Genomic DNA, 26,823 nt, shown 5'->3' with positions numbered 1-26,823 from the left:
TGGCATGGATAACATCATAAAATAGAGCAGGGATCGTCCCTCCTAGATGTGTCTTTGTATATCACGTTTTCCACTTTTGAGCATTACTTTTAATAATGTTTGCCATACCAAAAATAAACTCTCCCCTCACCACTGTGTGTGTGTGTCTGCACATAATCTTCAGAAAGCAAAACTGAATGTTTAGGAATATGTTATGAACTATATATTGATGCATATACATATATCTAAACATATATATGTATATATAAACACATGCGTATAGACATATATGTATAGATCAACATACACACATATGTGTGTATGTGGGGACAGAGACTCATTAGAGTAAATTGGCCATAATCCCACAATTTTCCTGTCTTCATCACCTGCATGCTGGGATTAAGGGCACACATGTGCTAGCAAACCTGGCTTACAGTATTTTAAGTTTACTTACTCATTTAATTAAATAGGGATGATTGAATGTAGTATTTCTCTAATAGTACATCTAGAAAAGAAAAATGCACATGAAAATTAAAATATTTTTTAAAGTATCTATTGATTTAATATAGTGAAGTGATTTTTACAAAACAGCTTCTGCTGTTCAGGCATGAGAGAGCACACAGACATTAAGGTACTCAAGCTATCTTCTTGGGTATTCAGCTTTACCTTCTGGAGGCAGTGCCTTTGTTGTTGACCTGTAATTAGCTGTAGTCTACAATACTTAGGGTTTCAAAAGTGAAGGACATGGATGCACATGGCCCTCAGATGTGCACACCAGTGGCAATTCTGAGATCAGCTGATTACACTGACAACGGAGAAGCTATTCATGAAAGTGCATTAGACCCAATTCTGAATGGACCAGTGCAATTAGTCCTGATGCCTCTAGCAGCACTGAAGACGTTGGCAAGAAAGCAAGGAGGAGACCCAGGTCCCTGCACACAGGTTTAGGACTTTATAATTACTCCTTCAATGGAGGACATACTTGAGAGCTAGAGATCACACTTGAGATTAAAAAACAAAAATGAAGTTCCAGTCCCTAATACACATTAAAAAAAAAAACAGAGTATGGTGTTAAGGGTCTATAATCTTAGCTCTGGAGAAACAAAGAGGTTCTATAGAACTCAATGGCCAGCTGGTACTGTTAATTGGTAGGCTCTAGACTTGGTCGCAAAGCTAAGGGGGAGGCCAAGACACAAGATGGCAGCCTATGACCTCAACATATGTTTGCACACATGTACATATGCACATGTATGAACATATACATATAGTATACACAAAATAAATATAAAAACAGAAGAATTAGAAGAATATTGCTGGGGATATAGACTAGTGTTGGAGAAGTTGCCTAGCCTACCATATGCCCTGGATTAGACCATGAGTGTGGGAAACAACGTTTTGGAGAATCACCATTCCTACCCTGATCAACACATAAATAACACAAGTATATGAAGGACAGTTTATTTATTTTTTTATTAAAAATTTCCATCTCCTCCTCTCCTCCCACTTCCCTCCCCTCCCCTCCCCTCCACCCACACCCCCACTCCTTCCCTCTCCAGGCCAAAGAGTAGTCAGGTTTCCCTACACTATGGAAAGTCCAAGGTCCACCAATTCTCCCCAGGTCCAAGAAGGTGAGCATCCAAACTGACAAGGCTCCCACAGAGCCTGTGAAGGATGGTTTAAAAATGAAAAACAGCTAACTTCTTTAAAAATTCACTAAAAAATGTTTAATGCCATAGAGGCTTACTTGTTAAGGCTTTGGTTCCATTCCCAGCCATGATTAATTGTTGATTTCATAACAATGCATAAGCTTATCACATGTCTATATACTTCCACTTTCTTCTTTAAAAAAAATGGAGTCATCAATAACTCTTATCTCCCCTCAAAAAAGTGCTGTGAAGACTGATATATAACTGAATTAGTCCACACATTCTTCACCAACAGGATGTGGTCTGTAGATGACAGGCACCACTGCCGTCATAGTTGCTACTGTCTGCTGATACAGCCTCAGGAAAAAGATCTTGCAATGAGAATCAATGGTAGAGAGGAATTAGAGCAGGCGGGCAGCAGTGTCTGCAGAGAGAAATATGGCTGCTGCATGAAGCTCTCTCTCCTTGCTGCCCAGCTCCATGAGTTGGCCGCTCTGCACATGTGTTGGGCATGGCTGTGGTGGTGATGAGTCATGCAGAGCAGGACACAGCAGATAACGAGGCCTCACTCCCGAGGCAGCTCCAGGAACGGTGGTTCTTTCACCATCAGCAGCATCCTGGTAGGGAGGGGCAAAGCCACTTCCCATCGTCATAGCTACTGTACCATCATGGTTACTGGCTCAGTTTCCCCAACAAGGAGAGAAGCTAAGCTCAGTCTGTGGAGGCTATCTACAGGACTGCTGTCACACAGCACACTGCTTCCTCGACTTACACTCATGTGTCAGCACCATGCTGCAGCTGAGGGCATGGGACACAAGCTGACACTCCTCTAATCTGAACTGTCCCTGCAATCATTTTCCTAAAGAATGGCCAACTAAAGAGACAGGCTGGTAGCAAATGAGGGAGGAGTCGAATATAGCGGAAGTATGAGAGCCCATTCCTAAGAAAGGAATACACCTTTGGTGTATAGTGGAGCAGAATAGATCCTTTAGTGTGGTGTGTGTGTGTGTGTGTGTGTGTGTGTGTGTGTGTAGGTACTCTTGTGTCATAATGCACATGTGGACATCAGAGGACAATTTTTTTCAGATTTCTTTACTAACCATGTGTGTGTTTGTGTGTGTGTGTGTGTGTGTGTGTGCATATGTGCATGTGTGTCCACATGTGAGTGCCCGCACCTGTGGAGGCTACGAGAAAGTGCCAGATTCCCTAGTGCTGGAGTCATAGGGAGTTGTGAGCCATGGGGGTGCTGGAAACTGAAGTCGTGTCCTCTGAAAGTGTGTCCTCTTAACCAGTGAGCCACTTCTCCAGCCTGCAGAGGACAACCTTGGGGAGTCACTGTTCCCCTTCTGTCGTGGGTTCTGGGGACTGAATCAGTTGTCACGCTTGCACACAGGTGATTTTTACTTACTGAGCCATTTTGCTGGGACCCGGACTCTGGTCTTTTGATATTCTCAAGTATTTTCCTTTAGTCTGATGCTCATTCCCATCCCTAACCAAAACTCCACTTCCATTTCCGGCATCACTATTCTCCTGGCCATCCAAAGACCACTCTGAAGTCTTTGTTATTGTTATATTGTTATAACCCCTTTTCCTAAAATCAGATTCCATGACATATTCCTGTGTAATCTTTTCTGTGTTCCTGTCATTTGCCATCAGCTTGGGCCATCGTAGCACGATGCCCACACAGCCACCGTCTTCTGTGGTTTCTTTCCATCAATCCATCCAAACCTGCAGTACCACACTGTTCTTTCTCAAATATTATTTCAACTTGTCACACCTTTCCTTGGGCTCATTGTGCCCAATAGCTTGCTTTCTTTGGCTTGAAATCTGGACCTCTCCTCATGACTTCCTAGGTACTATCCGATGGCCCAAGTGACACTTGAGTTTTACTTTTCAAATTGCACAGCCACTCCGCTGCCTCCGTGCCCCTCCCAGTGAAGTGAAAGTGGGGATACAATTAGGAACTGTTGCTCCCGTGCCATTAGGTTGACCATCCTAATTCATCACGTTTTGACTATGAAGAGTAAACAGGGAACAGACACACGCTTGCACTGCTAAAGACTCCTTATGAGGCCCAGGGTGATGTGGGAAAGAGGCCTTGGGCTTGATATGCCATCCATTCCTACTACACATTTATGAAAGCATCTTGAGAAATTATGACGGGAAAGGAATACCATACCTGCCACAAAATACTTTCAGCCAGTAAGGAGCTAAAGATACAAATCGTCATGACAATAGAGTGCAGAGTACAGAAGGATGCTCAAAAGGGCCTCGTTCTTTTATGGCAGGCATGCGACCCTGGGGGGCAGGCATTGGAAATGATTACCTTCATTTTCCAAATGACAAAACTTGCTTGCCTTCCTGAGAGTGCTAGAGGCTTGTTTATTGTTACAAGGCTAATAATTAGCAGATTAGGGTCTGCTAGTCGGGTGATCTTTTTAATGTGTGGCTCTGACTACAACCAGCAGGGCCTTGGCTCAATGAAGCATGCTTGGGAACGGTGTTGAATGGGCTTGGGGCTGTGAGGCCTCCCTGGCAAGAGGCATTTGACTCAGGAAGGAAAGAATCTGAGAGATTTTTAATCACAAAAGAAAGTGGAGAACGGAAGGATATTCTAGAAATAAAGAGAGAGTGTGAGCAAAGTTACAAAGCCAAACAGGAGGAGCAGACCAAGTGCAAGATTGCTTGCTGAGTGAGGATACCTCCCTCCTCCCCCCTGAAAGACTGAGATAAAGGAGGAGGTGAGGCCTGAGTGTTCCCTCTCTGATAAGCAGGCTCCACCCAGAGGCCAACAGAACACATTTGGGGACAGAGGGATAGAGTGGAAGGGGTGCCCCTTCTCCAGGGCCACAAGGACTGGAGTGGGGGCAAAAGAGAGGTCATTTTCAGTGGCTTTTGATACAGCACCTGGAGCAGAACCAGGGAGGATTCTGGGAGCCAGAAAGAAGCCACAGACAGATGGCAAGAGTCCTGAAGAAACCTCCAGTTTCAGGAGCCAGAGCCTAGGGTGAGGGTTAGGGTGGCTAGGTGCAAATATCCTATCCCCACAACACACATTGCAAAGGGGGGAATATGGGGCTTCCTGAATAGAAAGGAAAGACAAGGCAGGTGATGGTGGGAAGTGGGGAAGGTTGAACACCCAGGGAAGAAGGTTTGTTCTGTGGCGACTTCCTTGAGATGAAAATGTGAGTAGGGTGAGTGTCACTGTGGCTTGACAAACCTATCTTTAACATGCCCTTCCTTTCTGAACCAGCTCCTCTCTCCTCTTCCCTCCTCCACTGGCTTCAGGAGAAGAAGGACGAAAGTGGGAAGAGCTTATGGGACAGAGCCAGACCAGTAGAATGGGACCTCCCTGGAGCCAGGAGGTAAGTGGCCTCTCCTATGACACTGGAGTCATCTCTCTCCAAAGTCCTACACACCCTGTTTGATCCTTTTTCACAGAATTGCTCTCTCATGAACTAGAGATCTAAAGAGAGCTGGATCTTAGAATGAATAAGCAGAGTTACTCCCTTAGAAAGGGATGCTGGGAGGGAGGCAGAGAAAAACGTAGAGCTCAATAAAAATCAATAATAAAAAAGGATGCTAACACCATCTTCTCCCTCTGCCCCCCTTTCCATCATCTTGCTATCTCTGTCCCTCCCAAATTTGTCTCATTTGTTTTCCTCTTGGTTCTCCCTTCACCCACTAGAATTCTCCAGGTGAGGGGCTTCCCACTGAACGGAGCAGACAGCGGACAAGAGCCAGACGAGTGCTGCTAGCTGTCCTGCTCTGTGGCCTGCTCCTTGGGTCTTCTGCGCTTTGGGTGTACATCTTCCGGAACTGTGGTCCTCGTAAGAAGATCCTGGAACACCCCTGACCTAGGCATCCCTCCCTCACATGCCCTGGTTCTGACCCCTGAGGCTCCTGCCCCATGACTTCCTTGTACCTACCCTCGTGGTCCCTGAGGGTCTAGAGTGCTTTTGCCCTGATTCCCACCACAGGACACCGTTCAGGCCGTCTTAACTTGTCCCTCTTCAGTTCCTCACTAGACATCCTTTGCCAGCTCCTTGGGAAGGCCCTTGTTCAGTTTGCTCTTCACTACCTCTGAGCTTTTGTTTCACAGGTCCTTGTAAGACGCGTGTGTGTTTGGATCTCCTGGCCCATTACCTGGCCTCTGGAAACAGAGGTGTAGACCCCTGCACTGACTTTTTCAGCTTTGTCTGTGCAAAAGCCAATGGGACCAGTAACTCTGTTCAGACTCTTACAGACAAGAACAAGAGCCAGCTGTGGAAACTACTGGGTGAGGACACAGGTTGGCAGACTCTCTGGGCAAGTAGATAGCTGAGTCTCAAGTGATCTTGATAGCATTAAGTTCTGCAGAACTTCCTTCTTGTTCCTCCACTCTGCCCAGCATTCTCCTTTATTCCCATCCCGTTTATTCTTAGTCTTTTTCTTTTCTTCTCTCTCTTTTCTTTCTTGTTTCCCTTTCTGCATCTTCTCTACTGTCCTCATCATCTTTTTGCCTGCACTCTCTCTGTTCTTATCCTGTGGTCAAGCTGAACCACTAAAAACGGAGCTCCCCTCACTTATCTACACTTTATCCCCTTCTATATCATTGTGGAGAAGTTTCCTGAATATTCCTATACGTTTCCATCCCCTGTTTGCCCCTGTACCATTATCCACCCATTCAATTTTTCCATGTTTCTTTCCTAGAGACCCCCAGGTCCTGGCACCTAAGATCTGGGGAGGAAAAAGCCTTCCAATTTTATAACTCCTGCATGGACACAGACACCATTGAATCTGCAGGGGCAGGTCCCCTCCAACAAGTTATTGAGGAGGTGAGAAAAACTGGGGTGTCAGCATTTCTGAGTAATTCCTATGACCAACATGCTTGAGGACTGTCCTGGATTTTCTAAAATGCAGGTCTCTTTCTCAGGGACTCCAAATTCTAGGAGGGAGACAGAAATAAAAATACTCTCTGAAGAATCAAGACTCAGAGTGAGAATAGAGAAAGAAGCAGAGGCCTAGGGGGAGCAATGGGCTCAGAAACTTGGAGCTAGTGGCTGTGAGAAGAAGGAGAGATTTATACATCTGGGGCCAGCTCTCATGGGTCCCTATATTCAGTTCTGTCTCTCTTCTTTCTAGCTTGGTGGCTGGAACATCTCTGGCAACTGGACTTCCTTAGACTTTAACCGAACTCTGAGGCTTCTGATGAGTCAATATGGCCACTTCCCGTTCTTCAGAGCCTATCTGCGACCTCATCTAGCCCCTCCGCACACACCAGTCATCCAGGTGAGGGATAAACTGACAAAACCTCAGCTGCACCTGAGTCTGTCTCGAGGCTCTCATTGCTCAGAAGAGAGATTTCAGGCTGGGAGATAAGACATTTGTGCAAAGTAGGGAAGAGTCCTATCTTAAGGGAAAATTAGTACTACAAGGATTGGAGCTACTAGGTGTGACTGGGAAAAGGTGTATCAGGGCCAGCTCTGAAGAGCAGAGTACTTTTAACCTTCCTTATTCAAAATATGGATTTCTCCTGGACCTCTCTAGTAGTCTTGTCATTCCCTCTCCACAACTGCCCTTTTCTTATTCACTCTTTATTTTTCCCAAGGCACCCTTCTAAATTTAAGAGCTAAGAGCCTGTCATTTTAATAGATCACCCAGTCATCAAGATACAGGCCCTAATCTTCAGCAAAGCATCGCAAGTTTGTGATCTAACCCCTACGCTTATCTCCTGTTACACTCTGTCTCCCCCTTACACTCTACGCTCTGCTGACTCACACGTAATGCCAAAAATATTCTTCTTCTCTTTGCATACACTGCTTTCTTGCCTGTAACAATCCTAGAAGACTCCTACGTGTTTCAGATGTTAGCTTTGAGAGTTTCTTTCAGTATGTCTTTCCTGACACACTAGTTACGATTTGGGTGCGGTCCCTCTGTCATCTGTTAAATGCTCTCAGCAGCTAAAACTCTGAAATACTGTGGCCTCAACAAACTAGAGTTCTTCTCAGCAAGCGCTGGCCACTCCTAGGTGTTTGTAAATAAATAAATAATGGAGCTCTCACTGATGTAAGTACTGGAGCGAGGACTGGAGTTGTCTATCTTTGTCTCTGAATCCCACAACTTCGTACAGGGTGATCATTAAGAAGACATGACAACCATTATAGGTATTCTAATATTCTAATTGAACACACAGATTCATGTGCCGAGCTGTTATGGTTTGGTTGGATTAGCTAAGACCTGAAATGCTTAAAGACAGATTTGGAGAGGAGGACATCAACAGAGACTCGAGGCATGGCTAGCATGAAGCTATAACACACCATAAAAGGGTTACAGTGGGGGCTGGAGAGATGTCTCAGCGGTTAAGAGCATTGCCTGCTCTTCCAAAGGTCCTGAGTTCAATTCCCAGCAACCACATGGTGGCTCACAACCATCTGTAGTGAGGTCTGGTGCCCTCTTCTGGCCTTCAGGCATATACACAGACAGAATATTGTATACATAATAAATAAATAAATATTTAAAAAAGGGTTACAGTGAAATTCTGAGCTAATGGAAGTATTTGGAATGATCGGACTTCTGCCTTCTGCACAAGGTCAGTGAGAAACTGGCCTGCAGGTTGGGCAAGACTGAAAATATGAAACCAGGCCAGAAATTATTGTCAGCCCAGTCAAGAAGAATTGCTAACTATTAACTTATGGTAAAAAGAGGAGCTACTGAGCTCTTTCAGAGGCCACCATGTATCTGTGTAGAGATCAAGACTAATCAGCTTTGAGGACAACCTGAAACAGCTGAGGAGTCTAACTTAACATAGTTGAGTTTGCTCAATTAGAGTAAAAATGGAAACTAAGAACTGAGCATTAGAACATGGTCGGTTTCAACACATTGTTGATGATCCCAGAGACTTTCCAAGGTTAAAAATTAAAAGAGGAGGTGAAGGAAGCAATGAGTCACGTTATCAGCTCCAGTCTAAATAGTCTCTTGAGTAAGCTTAGGCAGAAAGAACAGACGACAGCAGAGCCCATGGGAAACTTAAGCAAGAGGAACGGAAGAGTGCAAGGGATCATGGAGATAGAAGACGGGCCACCATGGGTGGGATCACAAGGGAAAAGGGAGAAGCTACAGAACGAAACCACAGATTCCAGGGAATCCCTCACATGCAGAGTAGAGAACTGGACGACACCATTGAAAATTTGCAGCCAGTCACAAATTTTTTCTAAGAATGGACAGAGATTGTATTTGGACTTCAGGGGACAGTAAAGAAATTGAAACAATGGGCAAAGATGCCCTTTTCTCTCTAAACTTTGGACATAAAAGGCAATAAAAGATCAGTTAAAAGATTATTTTCAAGATGAAATAAAAGTATAGAGGTCAGAGTGGGAGAGGAGTATTGAAATTAGAAGAGAAAGGAGAGAGAGCATGAACACAAGGGTTCTCTGAATCAAAGTACATTGGGACCTTGGCACTTGACTGGAGTGCCAAGTTCAACAGATCCCCTACATACAGTATCAATGTAAACGGTACTTAAACCTGAATACTTTTTAAAAATATATGTTAATGCAGCATCTATATGAACAAACTATCAAATTTTTATTTATTTGTAATTCTAACAATACCTTTTTTTTTCAAAATTGGTCAAAACCATTATGGTTCTTTGAAAAAGACATTATAATTTTAAAATAGAATAAATACAGTGTGGAATTTGGTGCTAGGGATCGAATCCAAGAGAAGCAAGTACTCTACTGGAGAATCATGCTGCAAGCTCCTAACGTAGAACTTATTTTAAAAAATTCATGACAAGCAAAGTTTTGATGTTTTATTCATGATGGATCTTTGTGCATTAATTTTGTTTTAGAAGTATGTATTAAAATGTGCATCTTGTTACTGAGTTTGAGTACTTCTTAATTAGTGCACCTGACATGGGTGTCTCTCATCCTTGTCTCTAGATCTACACTGGCACAAAGAGTAGCTTCCTCTAAACAAATCTGTGTGTTCCTCTGTTGCTGAGAAGGTCAGCGTTTACATGCATAGACTTTCCCCACAGTCCCTGTCTTTCTTTGTAGCCTCTTTTCTCTCTCTCATTTCCTTATTCTCAATTCCCCATCTTGCATGGGCCCTCCCCTACCTTCCCATGCCTACACTCTCCATCCCCTATGCTCCTACTTCTCTCCAGTCTCTCTTGTGTCCAGATAGACCAGCCGGAGTTTGACATTCTTCTCCAGAAAGAGCAGGAACAGAAGATCTATGCCCAGGTAAGATTCCACACTACATGCCCCCTCCACCCCCAAGCGAAAGGCTTCTAGCTTCAGTGACTAAAGTTCCCCTCTCTAGATCCTACGGGAACAGTTGACTTACCTGAATCGGCTGGGAACTTTACTGGGAGGCAACCCCCAGAAGGTGCAACAACATGCCGCCTGGTTCATCTACTTCACCTCACGGCTGTTCCAGTTTCTGAGACCACTAGAGCAGCAGGAGGCACAAGACAAGCTCTTCCACGTGGTTACAATTAATGAACTGCAGGTGCCTAGAGCTGAGGTCTTGAGGGCTTGATGTTTGATGTCCTCTCAAAAACGTTCTGTTTTATTTTCATCCTCCTTGCACCCTTAATTTCTTTACTTTAAAAAAATGCATGCATTTATTATATGGGGTGCTGGTGCGTATATGGAAGCCAGAGAACAATTCTCAGGAGGTTGAATTCTTGCCTTCCATCATATGAACTGGGAGATTGAACTCAGGTGGTCACGCCTTGTGGCAAGTACCTTTAACCACTGAACCATCTTATTGGGCCCTTACTTCCTTTCATTTCTGTTTTGCTGTAACTCTAGTCTTCTTCAGTCCCTAGCAAGCCCCTCCCTCCCCTTCCCCTCTCTGTCCTGTTCCGTTTATTGTGCTTTCCTTCTCTTGACTTTGTGTCTTTTCTCAAGGAAATGGCCCCTGCTATCGACTGGCTGTCCTGCTTACAAGCCACCTTCACACCGATGTCCTTGAATCCCAACCAGACCCTCGTGGTCCGTGACCTAGACTACTTGAGAAACATGTCACAGCTGGTAGAAGAAGAGCTGCTGACAAACAGGTTCGCCCAGGTTGAGTTGGACAGATATTAGACATGGCAGGGGAGTGAGAACACAAAGGTTTCAGGGACATCCTGAGTGAGAGGCGTCTGTTACATGGGGCAGAGAAGGGAAGGGTGGGCAGCACAAAAGAAAACATAAAAACCACGAACTATGTAAGGCTTTGCAATGTGAGGACCAAGTGATGCATGAAATGCAGGACACAGGGGGGAGACAAGATGAAGTGTCTGCCAGGAATGCAACATCAACCTTTAAGGAGCTCCCATACTATAGGTAATGCCTGAACATCCAACTCTGAAAGGCATGAACCCAGTTCGTCTGTATAGTATTGTCTAGATGTCTAGACATCCTTTATAGGGGAGACAAAGCAGCAAACATGTGCCTCTGCAGTTTTGTAAGTTTTGTAAGTGTGCCTGGAAAGACAGGTGCCAGCAGGACCAAGGCAATCCACAGCCCACCTTGGTCATACTTAGCAATTTGTCTTCAGATGAGCTGAGGTTTCCTGGTTGTGAAAGTAAATGAATCAAGTCTTTCCTCTCCCTATAACTTCACAAGGCAACATCTTTACTTGGTTCCGCTGTCACCCCAAAGTCAAATCAAGAAAGACTGGTCTTGATGCTTGTGCTTATATGACTGTTGTTCTTTGCAAATATAGAGGACAGGGCTGCATACAGGTAGACCAAGGTGATTTACTGAAGCGGATCTTCAACTGGGCATGTTTAGGTTGACAATTATGTCTCCACAGGGACATGATACAGAGCTACATGATCCTGGGGCTGGTGGATACCCTCTCTCCAGCCCTTGACAGTAAATTCAGGGAAGCACGCAGAGAACTGAGACAGAAACTAGGAGAACTGAAGGAACGACCACCCCTGGTAAGGAGAGAAGGTGACATCTTTTCTATATTGGGGCACATATTGATTTATTTCCAGAGGGAAAAAAAGGCATAGGAAGAGAACTCCCACCTTGTGGAATTAGGCGTGTTTAGAAGGCAGATTCTATTTTTAGAACCAAGACACCACCTGGCTACTTCAGTGGCATTTGACTGATATTCAGCATTTCAATATGAAAGTGAAGTTAAGAAGAACCCTTCCCCTGCCAAAGCTCTCGAACAAGGGGCTGTTTTCCTTTACTCTTTCATTTGAAGACCTGGACCTAAAGCTTAAGATTTATCCTCATGAATGATATTTGGCACAGAGAGGCAATCTAGAAGAGTCCATGTTTGGTGTTTAAATGTGCATCACAGAATTCATCTCTGACCCAGTGAGATTTTGAGGGGGGGGGCGGGTAAAAATGGACTTGGTTGGTTAGATCTTCATATATCTGAGGAGAAGGGTGGATACGAAATGTGTAGAACCAACCAACTAGTTAGAGGAATTATCTGAGATACACAGATCTGCCTTAGAGAATTCCCTGATAGCCTCTGTCAGATCAATTCAAATGTAAGTGGAGATGTCCAGAGCACTGGGCACCTGCTCACCTTAGTGAAGGTCTCAGTGTATGGTCTTGAGGGAAAATACTTTTTTTTCTTGTAAATTTGTGGGCAATTTCTCTGCCTTAAGAAAATCTTTAAGAATATTTATTCGGTGCTGGGGAAATGGCTCAGTAGCTAACATGCTTGCCTCTCAAGGGTAAGGACTTGAGTTTGAAAACCCAGTTTGATGCAAATTGCAGTAGTGCTGCTTGTAACCCCAGAGTTTCTGTAGTAAGATGGGATGGAGATAGGAGAACTCCCTGGACATTCGGGACTCAGTAGCTTGGTGTATACAATGTCAAAACAAAAAAAAACCCGGTCTCAAAAAAATGGAAATGGGGATTAACACCTGACATTGTCTTCTGAATTCTACACATACAAACATGACAACTAATATACATTCTCCCCCCCACCTATGTCCCCAGATTTATAAAGGAAAAATGTTCTCATAGAGACTGAAGTGCAGCCGTTGTTTAATTATGGTCTATAAAAGCCTTGATAATTTCCTTTATTGGCTTAATCCTCAGTTTTTTATGAGGTAACACAAATATCGTTATATGTTTGCATTTATTCACCTTTTGTTTTTTTTTAAAGACAGAGACTCACTGTTCAGTTCTGGCTGTCCCGGAAGTCACTATGTAGATCATGCTGGCTCAGATTCACAGAGATCTCCCTGCCTCTGCCTCCTGAGTGCTGGGATTAAAAGAGTGTGGCACTACACCCAACACTTTTTATGTTTATTTTAGAGACAGAGCAATGAATATATGACTTTGAAGGAACCTGGCTATAGTATAAGTTAGAACAGGGATCTTCTCTGCCTGTCTGGCTTTAAGGTCAGTTTGTTTCTCCATTGTGCCTTAGACCATTCTCCTTTAGGATAGTCCCTCAGTGTGGGACAGATTCACAAGAAGCTAGTAGGCAGCCTATCTCTTGATCAGACGAAGTAGAGCATAACACCGACTGCAAACTTCCTGGCAAAAACAGATTCCTGTAAATGCTGGCACTGTGGCATGAGGTCATGTCTTGGAAGGCATAAACATGTCAACACAGAGATTCATGCTTAAAGAATGTGGAAGGCTTACAAATCCTGTAATCACCATCCTTTTCATTGGGGGTATATAATTGCAAAATGTGTATCATGTTCTGCCAACAAATAGTCACATGATGACCTTGGAGAAGCTGCTTTGACGTTCAGAACAGGATAAAAAGTGACAGCATCTGGTTACAAAGTCATTGCCAGGCATCAGTGAATACCACTCACTAAATGCTCCGGGGCCTTTAGTTCCCATTTCCCAGATTCACAAACAGGTGTGAGAATGAGAAATGATTTCCCCAAGACCGCACTGCTTTTAAATGAAGAAACAGGTTCCAAAATGAATTTGGTTGGCTCAAGAATCTGTATTTTTAACGCACCAGGCAGGATTGAGAAATATGTGGGCGCTACAGCATTGGGTTAGCAAACTCTTCTTTAAAGGAGAAGATAGCTAAGTATATTTGGTTTTACGTTCCATATGGTTTATGATGTTAACACTTGACTATTGTAGTGGCCCAAAAGACAGAGCTAGGCTCATAAAGAACACAGTTTAGAAAATAGATATTCTTGGTGGCTCCTAAAGCAAGGTGATTGGAGAGGGTTTGAGTATCAGGAGGAACCCTTAGGAGCAGGTAAAACTGAAGCAATGTTTAGAGAAAAGGCATTGCCTGGCCTTATGTCACAAGAGCAAAATATGAAGCAGACTGCCTAAAAACTGGCCTAGAATGTAGGGTCCTCCTCATGACTCTGGCTGAAAAGAAGCAATGAGACTTTACATGCAAGATTAGACCTAGTGCTACTACTGAAGTTTCTCGTGGGTGGTTGAGAACCGAATCAGGAAATAGGCGAACACTGAGGTGGAAATCAGAGAGCAGAGGGTCTGGTTACTGTAAAGATGCTTGCTTTTCTTTTCATAAAATAGGGCATTTATAAAATTTGTTTATATTTTAAAAGAGCATGTTTCGAGATAAGCAATAGAATTTGCTGGCTTGTGTTTTATGAGGCAACATCAACACAGAGGCAATAACAAATTCTGGGATTGATTTTTAGTTCCAGACAATGGTTATTAATTGAAGACCTCTGACCCCTCTGAGAAATTCTAATGTATGCTCTTAGTTTGAAATACCAGTAAGTGTCCTATCTGACCCTTTTTGTTGGTTGGTTTTGAGTACAAGGTCAATGAAGATGTCTATTAAACCAGGTATTTCTTTTATAAAACTTGTGAAGCTGGATATAGGGCAATGAAAACAAGATTTCACATTTGTGCCTATGCAATGAGCTATTTATATTCAGCCCATCATCCCAATTTATTTAGACATTTTAAAACTTGTTTAAACAAGTCATTTCAGTTGTCTTTCTTCTTGGCTCTTGGGTCATCTGCAATTTTTCTCAATGTTCCTTAATCCAGAATACTATTAATATCTTGTTAGAAAAGCATTAAGTCATGCTTTATTTAGCTATAAATTCATCTATTCATTTATATGATATTTTTGTTGTTTTTGATTTTTTTTCTGTTTTAGAACTTCTAGTCTTCCTGCCTCAGCCCCTCAACTGTAGTATTACAGATGTTTGCCACAACCCATGGCATAGGGGGGTATGTGACAATATTTGTTGAGTACCAACTATAAAAAGGTGTTTCTCTAGGTGCCCATTATGTAGCAGTGAATGAAATTGCTGCCTTGGGATATTTTTAGTTCAGTAAAAAGAGATAATAAACTATATTGCTGCATGGTGTTAGGAAGAAAAGCCAAAACATTAAAAAAAAGAGAAAGAATGCAAGAGAAAGAGCAGTTATGATTATCAGTAGGCAGGCCAGAAAAGGTCAAATTAGCTGTGAGTCATTCTCATGATGTTTAGTTATGGTTCAATCAGACAAGAGTCCCCTCACATTTCCCCATCATTTGACAACAATTTCTTCATCTCATTTAGTACGGTGTGATTTGTGATTTGAACAGATTCTTTCCTGATATTAAGATAATGCCACCAGAGTGGCAATAGAATTTACAGAGTAATGCCAGTGGAATTCCAGTGGAATTTAGAATAAACAGGGTGATTTTAAGGAATTATGTCATCTGGTCTTCAAATCTGACAGGAACGTAGAGCAGACATTGGTCTTGTTTGTACAGCTGGTCTACCTGACGTACCTAGATTTAAGTTAATAGTTCACATTAGTAAATTCTGGATACTGTGTTTAAGGACTGTATGATAGATGTCTTTAAGGACAAATTTAGTTTACTGACAGATTTCATAGATATTTGAAGTAATTTACATTTAATAATTAGGAGGTGGCATTCTAATAGATATGCATGTGTGCATTTGTGTAAGCAAGCAGTCCTGGACCAACCCTCATTTCTGCTGGGTTCACTCTCCAGTTTAGTATAGCCCCTCTGTGTTCTGTGCTTCTGATATGTGACTCTGTTAGTTATTGCGAAGCCCTTATCTGTGGTTTTTAGGGGACTCTTATCTGTGTGTGTAGCTCCAAGTCTATCTTGCATCCGAGTTTAATGAATCCTTTAAATAGATACATTTTTATTATTTTGATATTTTTGTCCTGGGGATCCTACCCTGGCCTTTGATGGTCACACATTATTTCCATGCCTTCAAAAAATATTCCTTTAACAATTCATTAGAGAATTTTATCTAGAAGTCCTTACATACTGTTGGGCTCTTTCTTGATTTCTATCATTTCTGCATATTATCATTCATGGTTGGTAGGAGACATATGCACCCATTTTCACTACCCTGAAATGAATCCACTTAGGTTGATTATCTTGGGTTTGGAGTATTGTTCTCATCCTTTATATTCCGGAGATCTCTCCCTCCTCCATTCCCACATTCTCTGTAATGCTGAGGCACTTCTCCCCCAACCCCGCACACACACCTCTGGAGAGATGGGTAGGATTCTAGTCTGAGCAATGTGCTTGGTACTTAGGATTTTGCTTTCACCTCTTCTAGAAGCAAACTATCACTTAAAGCCCACATTTACTGCTTTGTGAAATTTTACACACACACACACACACACACACACACACACACTTTGAGACTGGGCATAGATTGGGTAGAGAAAGAGAGTTTCTCCTTTCAGTTTACAGTTTAAGAACAGGGGTCTTGGAGGAAGGAGTGTGTGGACCATTTCAGTGGTGGGCTCGGGCCCAGGTGGGATACTCCTCCTCACCTTCTCAAGAGTCTTTTGTTTCTCAGAGGAATGCCTCACAGAAGTCTTGCTTTCATACCAACAGGCAACAAGTATGGGTCCTGAGGGAGAAAGGGAAGCCTTTTCTTTTGCTGAACAACAGTGGGCATTGCCAGAGAAAAATGATAAATAAAAGTGTGTGTTTGTGATTGTTGTTGTCTACATGTATAGTGTATGCATGTATGTATTGGAAATGCTCATATGTGCACAGATAGAGCCTGAGGTTGACACCAGGCATCTTTTATCCATCTCCACCTTTAGTTTTTGAGGCAGTAACTCTCACAGAACCTAAAACTCATTGATTCCGATAGAATGGATGACAGTCAATTAGTTTCAGGAGTCTGCTTTTCTCTACCCCACCCAAGGGTGAACCTCTATACCTGACTTTTTATGTGGGTTAATCAAGTCCTTACATTTGTGTGGCAGGCACTCTAATGCCTGAGTCATCTCCCCATTCCTGGGACACAAAAATTTTAAAAAACCATCAAAGAGAACATCCTTTGAGATGAAGGTCTATGCAAGATTGGTGTTGGGAGGTGATTAAAGCAGATGCCTAGCCAGGTCTCACTCACTCCAGTATGTTTTTGCAGCCAGCCTACCCACGATGGATGAAGTGTGTGGAAGACACAGGAACCTTCTTTGAGCCTACCTTGGCAGCATTGTTTGTTCGGGAAGCCTTTGGCCCCAGCATCCAAAGTGCTGTATGTGAGAGCTTTTCCCTGTCTACAACCCTCTGCCCTTCCCCCACACACCTTGCCCTGCTTCTATAGAGTGTGCCCTTGTTTGTGGTGTACAAGGAAGGAACCAAGCAGAAAAGAAATTCAACTAAGAGGGAACCCAGAGACTTACTCAGTCTCTTGGGCAAGTCCAGTTTAGCCACAAGACACAAGTAACCACAGCATGAATTAACGTGAACACTTCCCTGGACTTTCCTGGTATTGTGTTTCTTTAGCCATAAAAAAAATCAAACTCCTTGACCTTTAAGGCTCCTCCCTGTTTGTCTAAGAGTTTTGAACAACACTTGATATACCATGAGATCAGGATTATGTAATCTCACAGAGGGCAAATGAGTAATTTCCGAATAAGTGGCAGACTTGGTGAGAAGGGGACTCGTGAGCATTTTACGTGTAATATTTTTAAATTGACATTATTATCCTGATTTAATAGGAGAGGGGAATGAGCCAAGAGTAATTGAACAAGTTACTTAATGTCATGGAGACACCACATAGCAGTCAGCATTTGAACTCAGTCAGTCTGAAGCCAGAGCCATTTCTGATATTGTCACCCAATTCCTTCCACCAAGAAAGAAAGTATGTAAGACAGTGAGCATTTGAGAAATGAGGGATATGGCTCACACTCTGTGGCCCTGAAGACTCCAATCTGCTGAGAAGCCAAGGAATGTAGGAGATAGGATATGTGTCTTAAGTGGAAGGATGTGAACACATAGGTCTTGAAGCCAAGATGGAAACAGTAGCTTCCCATGCCCTCTGCTTTCTGAGAGAGTTGTCTGTCCCCCTCCCAAAAAAAAGTATTCACCAATCTCAGATATTCAGTAGCAAAGAACTAATATTATGACCCCTTCTTAGGGCAACCAACGCATAACCCTCACTGTGCTTGGCACTGCCTTTGTAGTCCAGCCCCACAGATCTTCACACCCTGGCTATTTGTGGTACTCTGAGAAACAGACTCTTTTGTGAGCTCTTTCCCTTTCTCTAGCAGCTTCTGGAGCCCAGTAGGTTCTTTAGGGCCAAGATCTCTTTACACACTACAGCAGGACCAGGACTCAGACTGACCCAATACCACTTTCCTTTTCCTGACCTCATCTTCACAGGCCATGGAATTATTTGCTGAGATCAAGGATGCTGTAATTATACACCTCAAAAAACTTTCTTGGATAAGTGAGGAGACCCTGAAAGAGGCCCTGAACAAGGTAAGGCCAGGAGTACAGGCCGGTTTGGGACTATTTAAGAGATAGTTGATCGCTGGATTAAGAGATGGCGATGGAGGAGAGAGAAAGGGGCACATAGTACAAATGTGGGTGACAGATTTCATGGTTTTTGAGGGTTTCTGAGGGTATTCTGGTTGCTTACAAACTTTTGTTTCTCTTTCCAGCTCACCAAGCTGCAGGTGGAGATGGGGGCTCCCAAACAGGACTTGAAGCCTGAGCTAGCCAAAGAGGAATACAGTGATGTGGGTCTTTGTTCCTTTCAGTGCCCCTTACGTCCTTGACTTCTAACTTCTCTAACCCAACTGCAAAGCAATCCATTTTCTATGAGCAATTCTGAGCCAGCCTCCTCTTTGCCCTGGTGCTGAAGGGATCTTACAGACAAAACAAAATGAAATTTTCTAGGGATCTTATGTACATATGCATGCATGTACACACATGCATTCTGTGATGTGTCTGTGTTTATCTCCATGATGATGCATATTAACTTTGTCCTAACATAAGGTGATATCACAGGGTGGTTTTTGCTAAATGTGATTGCATGTTTATCAGGGCTTTCATGTTTAGGTTTAAATGTGCCCAGCTCCCTCCTTTTGTATTCATCTTGGTGCATCTAAACGACCTGCTGCCTCTTTCCCAGATACAACTTGGTCCTAACTTCCTTCAGTCTTTCCTGAGCTGTGCACGATCCCTCCAGGGCAGAAATGTGAGGCACTTCTTGCAGCCTTTTCCCTCCCACAGGTATGAAAATAGACACCCCTTCCCAGAGATGGGCTAGGAACAGTGACAACAGTCACAGAGTTCATGACCGTGGTTGGGAGAGACTGCATGTGCCTCGCAAAGACTGTAGATAATGGGGCTGTGCTTGCCTTCACTCTTCACACAGGTGGACGGGATCTCCCTGGGGAGTCAAGGCCTACTATTCAGTATCTGACCACGTGGTGGTCTTCCCAGCTGGCCTTCTTCAACCTCCATTCTTCCACCCTGGCTACCCCAGGTATGGACCATTCTCGGAAGGTGAGTCTTTCGGTAGGGGATCTCAAGGGGGATTACTAGGTTGTTAGGATGGGTGAGACTTGGAGATGGGAAATGACAATAAATAGTTTTTGAAGGTTTCTGAAAGTAAAAGACAACTTTTTCTCCTTAGAGCCGTGAACTTTGGCGCTGCTGGCAGCATCATGGCCCATGAGCTGTTGCGTATCTTCTACCAGCTCTGTGAGTAATGAGTTATTAGGAGGTAGGGCCACAGGGATCACTAGGGAGGATATCAAAGGAGGCCTGAGGGAAGAAGAAGGTTATACAAAGGCTCCACAGGGACCAGTCTGAGGAACAATCGCTGTTCCTGGGAGCCAGGTCCCCGTCTGTGGTATCCCTCATGCTCCACTGATTTTTATCATTTTTTTCCTCTTGTTCCATTTTCAACAGTACTCCCTGGGGGCTGCCCAGCCTGTGACACCCATGTCCTACAGGAAGCTCTTCTCTGTCTGGAGCGACATTATGCTGCCTTCCCCTTACCCAAAATGGCCCCCTTCAATGGTTCTCACACACTCCTGGAAAATGCTGGAGATATAGGAGGCCTGGCCATTGCATTCGAGGTGTGCCAAGGTCCCTGTCCTTCTGTTCTCCTTCTACTATCCCTCACGAAAACCTAGTTGCATAGCTTTCTGCCCTTCACATTCCCACTGAACAGATGGCAACTTGGGACCCCCTTCCTACTCTGTAGATCCCCCACCTTCTAGAACAACTGTAGGTCTTCTGGTAAGTACTCTTTCTTCTTGCCTCAGACCAGTAGAGTAGTATATAGTTAGATAAGACGGCTTAGGTACTTGTTGGGGTACTAGGCTATGTAACTGGCATAAGACTTCTAAGTGCCTACAGATCTGAAGCCTGACAGAAATTTCTATCCCATGCCCATATCTAGGCCTACAGCAAGAGGATAGCAGAGCACAGCGGGGAGATGACCTTGCCCACCCTGGACCTCAGCCCCTATCAGCTCTTCTTCCAAAGCTATGCGCAGGTGAGCAGCTACCATTTCTCTCTACGCTTAATTCATATCAGTTCAGGGCCCTGTCACGGATGCTAAAAGGACGCTTGTCCTATGCTATACTGCTCCATACTCACAAGCAGGCTGTCGTGGATTCCCACTTGTCCTTGTCTCTCTATAAGATAAACCTTTTGTTCCTTCTTTTCTCATGCTTCAGAAATACAGACCACTTTGAAGGAGCTAACAACAAGCTAGACATATGACCACACTGCTCAGAGACCTCAGTCCTGGGGCTAGTTTCCAAACTGGTATCACTCCTTTTAGGACTTTGTGCTCTGCCATCAGCATGGCCCACACTTCTTCAACACACCAATGGCTCCCTTACAAAACTCCGCTACTAACCCCACTTCAGTCCCTTATAAATGGTAATATTATACAGCCAAGCTTCTTCTACATGGCTAGTGCCATACTGATTGATTTACACATAGTAAGTTCTCCATGTGGCTCCTGAGTACCCTGGCCCTTCTTTTTCTTGTTGTTCTGTATACTGATCTCCTAGCCCTTGTATGCAGTCTCTTGCTATAATCTTATGAGACTTTCTCTCCTCCTTACCATTCTTTGACCCTCTTCCTCTTCAGGTGATGTGTGGAGAGTCAAGCTCACATGACCCTCAGGACATTTACAGCCCTCCCAATCTTCGAGTCCATGGACCCATCAGCAACACCCCAGCCTTTGCCAAACATTTCCGTTGCCCACATGGTACCCTTCTAAACCCCTCTGCCTGCTGTAAACTCTGGTAACTTGGCCACCAAAGAAATTTATGCAGATGAGCAGGCACCTGGCCCCACCTTTGAAGTAAAAAAAAAAAATGTCCTTTTTCTTTTTGTTCCAAAATTAAAAGCGTGTATTTAGCTTTAGATCTCTCTGTCTGTGTGTTTTTCAGCGTTTACGTGTGCACCATGGTCACATGTGAGGTACAGCTCATGTATGGGGGTCAGAGGATAGCACTGCCTATCAGTCCTTGCCTTCTACCTTGTTTTGAGACAGGTGCTTGAGTCAGTGTTAATACCAGGATGACTGCTCCTCCAGCTTAGGGGTACTCCCCTGTCCTCACCTCCCATCGGTGTGTGTCTCACTGTAAGAGTGCTGAGATTACTCATGTGGATGGCTGTATTTGGCTTTATGTGGGTTCTGGGGATCGAAAGCCAGCTCCTTGCACTTCTGCTGCCATCCCGTAACTTCCAGAAGCCCATCTCCCCAGCCCACTCTGTCATCCCTCAATGCCTCTTTCCTGCTGTGCTCCATTCCTAGAAGTCAGGAAAGAGACGAGGGGAAAGTGGCAAGAAAAGCTTCACGGACACTGCAAAAGCAGCCACAGTTGGTGAGATGCTGGGTCTGAAGGTCAGTACGTGGGCAAAAGGCCAGGCAGTTCAACAGACCGGGGAGAGAACCAGAACGTCCGTTTGCAAATGTTTTCAGGATTTTATTGCGATTGCTATTTTATTGTCAATTATCTCCTCCCTCTAATCTGCTGCTTAAGACAAAGCTTAAGAGTTAGAAGGGTGTGGGTCTGGTGTCTTTGGCCCTGGGGTATGAAATTCTGGGTTGGGGTGGCAATCAGGTAGTGGCACTGAGAGAGTTGGGAAAACTCTGTGGCTGCACCCTAAAGTCAGGTGCTTCTCAGACACGGGGAGTGCGGTACGCCCTTTGAGGAGGCATCTTGGAGAAGAGGTTACTAGGCAATTACAAAGCGGAGGTAGGTGTCCAAGTCCTCGGGAAGGAGCCAGACTACTGCCTCCACCTCAAAATCTCTCATAAAAAAATCACAAGGCTGGCCAAGTTGAAGCAGAAGGCTAGGTTGAAGAGGTGTTCCTGGAGAGTGGCTGCCTGGGCCACCGTGTCTTCTTCTTGCTGGGCCATGTCCATCACTTGCCACAGCTCACCCACTGATGAAGCCACAAAGTGTTCTTCAAACTGCTCTTGACCCTGGTCTGGAATAAGAAAAGTGGGCAGCCCCAATCTCAGTCCCGGTCTCTACCAGGATGAGGAGTGGGTAGAGGATGCAGCGGCTAGGGAGTGCCAATTTGCCAGCTACAACATTGGCCTTGACTTGAAAGCGAATGCTCTAACTAGAAGGCTCTTCAGACCTCAACTTCAACCACAGCCCCATCCCAAACACATATGACCTCCACTCCTCATACAAGTTCCTCCCTTTACAGTGTTTCACTCTTTGGGGAGTGAGGTACACCCTCAGGCATGAAGGCAAAGGCCCCCCTCTCTAGGCGAACGCTTTACTTCCTCAAGAGCTTTGGATAATTGCAGCTAGCCCATGCTGTGGCCTAAGATTGCCTAACGCCAGACATTTTATCTATTGTTTCATATTCATGGTGATAGAGAACATGACTTAGCTCCTGAAAACCAAGCCCTTCCCAGCTGAGCCTGACTTCAGCTGCTGGAGCCTGAATTCAGCCCAAGCCTATGTTTACCGGCACCCTCCCCCTGCATACACTCTGTCTCCTCTACCTACCTGCAGAGGACATTTTCTCTTTCTGACTGTCATCATCCAGGCTTGTGCTGCCCTTCAGAGTCCTCACCCCTTTCAGCTGTAGCAGCAGCAGGACAGCTGTCAGGAAGGTTGCCCTGTGGAGCTGAGAGCACAGGGAAGGGATAGGCCTCCTCTCCCACGCTGCCTTTGGCCCCAATCCACAGGTTCCAGAACCACCCTGTGTCTGTCTCAGTCCTTACCCCATGCCAGCATCGCTTTTTCTCCTTCTCTTCCATAGGGCCTCTGACTCTATGTGTTCTATGACATCACTGCCATGGGTCTAACCCACATTCTAGAGTATTATACCATTCCATTTCCAGACAGAAGGGTGGGAAATGACAGATGTTTCTAAAACGACCGTATGAGTCACCTTGTAGATCACAACCCACGGGGACTCCAGAATTTGACAAGTACCATCGCATTTATTACAACATTGGAGCTCCACAGCTGCCTGTCCTCCAAAGCAACAACATTCTCATAGTCATGACTTAGATGAAAAGAAAGGTTCACTGGGAAAATACATCTCCCATGCAAGATCACAACTATCAGTGGGCACAGCAGGATTTCCCATTAGCATTTCTGAGCCTGCACGTGACACTTACTTATAATTCCATGTAGCTTTTCTCTGTGTGAAGTGGTTTGCACAGATGAGGTCAACGACTTTCTACACACTAGTATCCTTAAGTCCACACATGTGCCTGGTACGCTGCATGGAATTTGAAGTCTGTTGAAATATGGGAATAAGAACTAGGGCATAGGTGCTGGTGGAGAAAGTACACACAGCCTGTAAGACAGGGAGACAGAGAGACAGAGACAGAGATGGAACTCCATGCACAGTGCACAGGGATGCACAGTGATAGAGGCTGAGAGCTAGGCTAGTGGAACAGTCATGCACTTCCAGTTACCCCAGAGGAGAGGAAACAGCAGGAAATCACTAGTTCAAGGCTTGCCTGTTTTACAGAGTGCCTTCGGTCAAGGTTGAGAATTTTAGTGAGACCCTGACTCATAAATGTTCACTTTTAAAGGAGCTGAAGATGTAGCTCAGTGGGAAAATGCCCAGCATGGGCAAGTGCCTGGGTTCAATCTCCTGTACTACAAACAAATGAAAACAAAACACAAAACAAAAACAAATGAAGACATGAGGAAAGAGATCCAGAGATCATTATCTTGTCTCTGAGTAGAGGGTATTTTTAAACTCTTTTCCTTATTTTTCTTAGACTTTATCCTGTTGTTTACATCTAGGCTGAAGTACCTTCTTTTATCTTGTTTCTTCTTGTACTTTGAGTCACAGAGAAGCTGTTTCAAGGGTGTCTGACAGCTCCTTGCTTGGTAGAGGGGGGAGAGTCTATAGAGAGAAGGCAGTGCGGCAAGGGGTCAAAGAGACCAAATAAAGAAATTGGAGAGAGCCTGCCCGCATGCCTGTCCTCTCCACTGGTAAGACATGTTGGCTAGCTGGCAGAGAGGACTTGAGCATGGTAGGTGGGGAACACAGTACCAATGTCCTTGTTAGACAAACGAGAAACAGACATGGGCTGTGAGCAGCCAACCGGGCACAGGAACAGGGAAGGTTCATCCACAACACTCTTTCTTGCATCTACACATTTCCTAGAAAACGGCAAGCAAACACAGACGTCAGGGTATGTACGTGAAGATACACTCCTCTGCAAGAAAGAATTGGAGAAATGAGCCTATAAGATGAGAGACGAAATTCCTTCCCATGGAGGTGTGCTAGCAGGCACACTCGAGTGGAGCCTGCCAGACTCACTCCAGCTCTTACTTCCTTGAGCTCCAAACCAGGTGACAGGAGACTGGGAAATGATGTAGAAGGGCACTTTATGGTGGTGGCATAAAGGTGTAAAAATGCAGTGACCTCACTTACCTCAGCCTTGTACCCATTGACCTGCAGATCCAGCGAATGATGAATGAATGGAAAAAATGAAATCACTAATTTCCTCCTGGCTCTTTTGGAGGAGGAGCTTCTTAGTCTCTGGTATGCAGAGAAACCTACCTCTCGGTGACATGAATGGGGATGGCAGTAGTGGGAGGGTCAGGGTGAAGTGGAAAGAACTCATCTGGGCTCGTGGTCAATGACTTCTCCCTCTTTACCAGTTCACCTGCCTGACTCCCAGCCACAGAAGGAGTGAGTCAGGCAGAAATCAGGAATTCCTTAATTTTTCTGTTTTTGCAAAGTATAAAACACATACAAGTGCAAAAAAAAACAAAAGTCCTAACAATCCCACCATCTAATGACAACTGCTGTTCACGTGCTATCCCGATATACTGCTTATTTCCTCTTCCTAGATGAGCAGGTGGGAAACATGCCCTGGATTCCAACGACGAGGTGGTATGCTTGGAACTAAGATGCAGCTGCCCTGCTGAGGGCACTATAACTGGGGAAGCCGCTCTCTGGAAGGGGCTACAGTGGCGCTTGATGCAGAAAGTTGCAGGGGTGTAGAGGAGAAAGAGAAGACAAAAGGACAACAACAGGACAGTATAGACTATTATCAGAAGGTAGAGAAAAGCCAAAGGAGGAAAGACTCAAAATTGTTCAACTTCTAAAATGGAAGGAGACGATTCAAGGAACAACTTGGTCTCCACCCAAGTCACTTATTCCTACCCATCCAATTGAAGAATTTAGTTCAGGCAAGAGGGGCAAGAAGAGATTGAAGACCTATAGGTGGTTACTCCCTCTCTTCCTTCAGGGACCTATGGCCAATGTCCTTGAACTTGCTCTGTGTGTCCCTGACTTAGCCAGCCTCCTCCACCGCAGCCCCTCCCCCTCACCCCCTCAAGGATCAGCTTTATGGGCTTAGTGTTTCCTTGGCAAAAGCACCCTTCATGACCTACTCTGGCTCCACTTATCAGCGCATCTGCATCTATAACCCTCACCTCAATCTTATCGCTCCCTCCATCTCCTTAGACTAGAAGTCCACAGGTCCCAGAGGCCTTTAGCACCCGTACTGCCCCACCCCCTACTAAGGCATAAAAATGCCCCACAAGGTGACCCTCCCCTCTCCCTGAGTAAGAACAGTTTCTCTGGGTCCCAGGCACCTCTTTGCTTTCCATTCTCGCCCTGCTCTAGGGGCTGCTTTGCTCTTTGGATCAGAGCTTTCTTGCTTATGTCAAAAGAAGGGGGCAATCCCAATGGTCCAAGGCTCTCTAAGGAAGGGTCTCAGTAGATCCCACTTGAGTCTCTCCTATCTTTTCCAGGTCTCTCAAAAGTTTCCCAAGAAGTAGAACAGCCCAGAGAGCAATGAACTGGCAGTGGAGACCCCCATTTCAAAGTGTGTTTTGGTTTTGTCTCCAGCCCAGGAGCTGAGAGAGCACACTCTCAGTACACTTGGTACAGTGTCATTGCATTTGAAAGCAGCTCTGGCCGTGTTTCCGCTGCTCACCGGTCCATAGAAAGAGTACGTTCAATACCTCTGACATGTCTCTTTAAAAGCCGTAAGAAGGCCTATGCAAGATGCTGTTTCGTAAAGTGACACCACCTTATCATCACCCATTCCTCCTTCTATCTCACTCCTAGAAAGTGTCCCAGGATGTCTCTACCCTCTAGTCAGTCATCCTCAGTACCTGCTCTCCAACATCAGGAGTGAAAAAAAGCCCCTAGGAGTCGTCTAAGAGCTGCACCCCAGGGTACCAGTTTCCCCTTCATGATTATCTAGCCTTGTTCTCCCTCCAAATTCCTTGGCCCAACCCCTCAGCCTCTCCCAGTCTCAGCTGCCCAGCCCACTGCCATGAACCATAATGCCCCTCCCCTTCCCCCTCCCTACTCACTCCAGACTGCTTTGTGCCCCCAGGCTCATCTCTGGGAGGGTCTCCTCCCCTTCTCCCAGCAAGGTGGCTAGTTCTTGGGTGCTTCGGCCACACACTCACACCCCGCAGCCACCCGCCACAGGCACAGCAGATATATTCACCTGAGTCTCCACTCAGCAGACTTAGCTGTCATCCCAGACTGACTCCTTCCATCAGCT

General features: G+C 44.8%; 2 protein-coding genes across 2 annotated transcripts; one reads left to right on the top strand and one right to left on the bottom strand.

The window, feature by feature from the left end:
• The first annotated feature begins 4,966 nt into the window (after positions 1-4,966).
• Positions 4,967-21,101, top strand: Kel (Kell metallo-endopeptidase (Kell blood group)). Its single transcript, XM_038320486.1, has 18 exons — positions 4,967-4,990; positions 5,314-5,455; positions 5,728-5,904; positions 6,318-6,442; positions 6,750-6,896; positions 9,791-9,853; positions 9,933-10,121; positions 10,526-10,674; positions 11,418-11,547; positions 16,963-17,073; positions 18,204-18,302; positions 18,485-18,562; positions 18,958-19,058; positions 19,204-19,314; positions 19,465-19,532; positions 19,743-19,912; positions 20,239-20,334; positions 20,940-21,101. Exons 1-18 carry the CDS (start codon positions 4,967-4,969, stop codon positions 21,099-21,101), a joined length of 2,142 nt encoding a protein of 713 aa, XP_038176414.1.
• Positions 21,102-21,862: 761 nt separating this feature from the next.
• Llcfc1 (LLLL and CFNLAS motif containing 1) lies at positions 21,863-25,786 on the bottom strand. Its single transcript, XM_038320135.1, has 3 exons — positions 23,449-25,786; positions 22,829-22,949; positions 21,863-22,292 (listed from the first exon to the last, which is right to left on the bottom strand). Exons 2-3 carry the CDS (start codon positions 22,839-22,841, stop codon positions 22,114-22,116), a joined length of 192 nt encoding a protein of 63 aa, XP_038176063.1. The 5' UTR covers positions 22,842-22,949; positions 23,449-25,786; the 3' UTR covers positions 21,863-22,113.
• Positions 25,787-26,823: the final 1,037 nt, after the last annotated feature.

The sequence above is a fragment of the Arvicola amphibius genome, chromosome 2 (genome assembly GCF_903992535.2).
Source record: "Arvicola amphibius chromosome 2, mArvAmp1.2, whole genome shotgun sequence".
Lineage (NCBI taxonomy): Eukaryota > Metazoa > Chordata > Mammalia > Rodentia > Cricetidae > Arvicola > Arvicola amphibius.
Note: the sequence above shows the minus strand (reverse complement) of the source record. Positions and strands in the feature narration are given on the sequence as shown.

Coding starts and splice junctions, on each gene's coding strand:
- Kel (XM_038320486.1), top strand. CDS start 4,967: ATGGGACCTCCCTGGAGCCAGGAG. Junction 5,905..6,317: donor CCAGCTGTGGAAACTACTGG/GTGAGGACACAG, acceptor TTTCTTTCCTAG/AGACCCCCAGGTCCTGGCAC. Junction 19,533..19,742: donor GCGTATCTTCTACCAGCTCT/GTGAGTAATGAG, acceptor CATTTTCAACAG/TACTCCCTGGGGGCTGCCCA.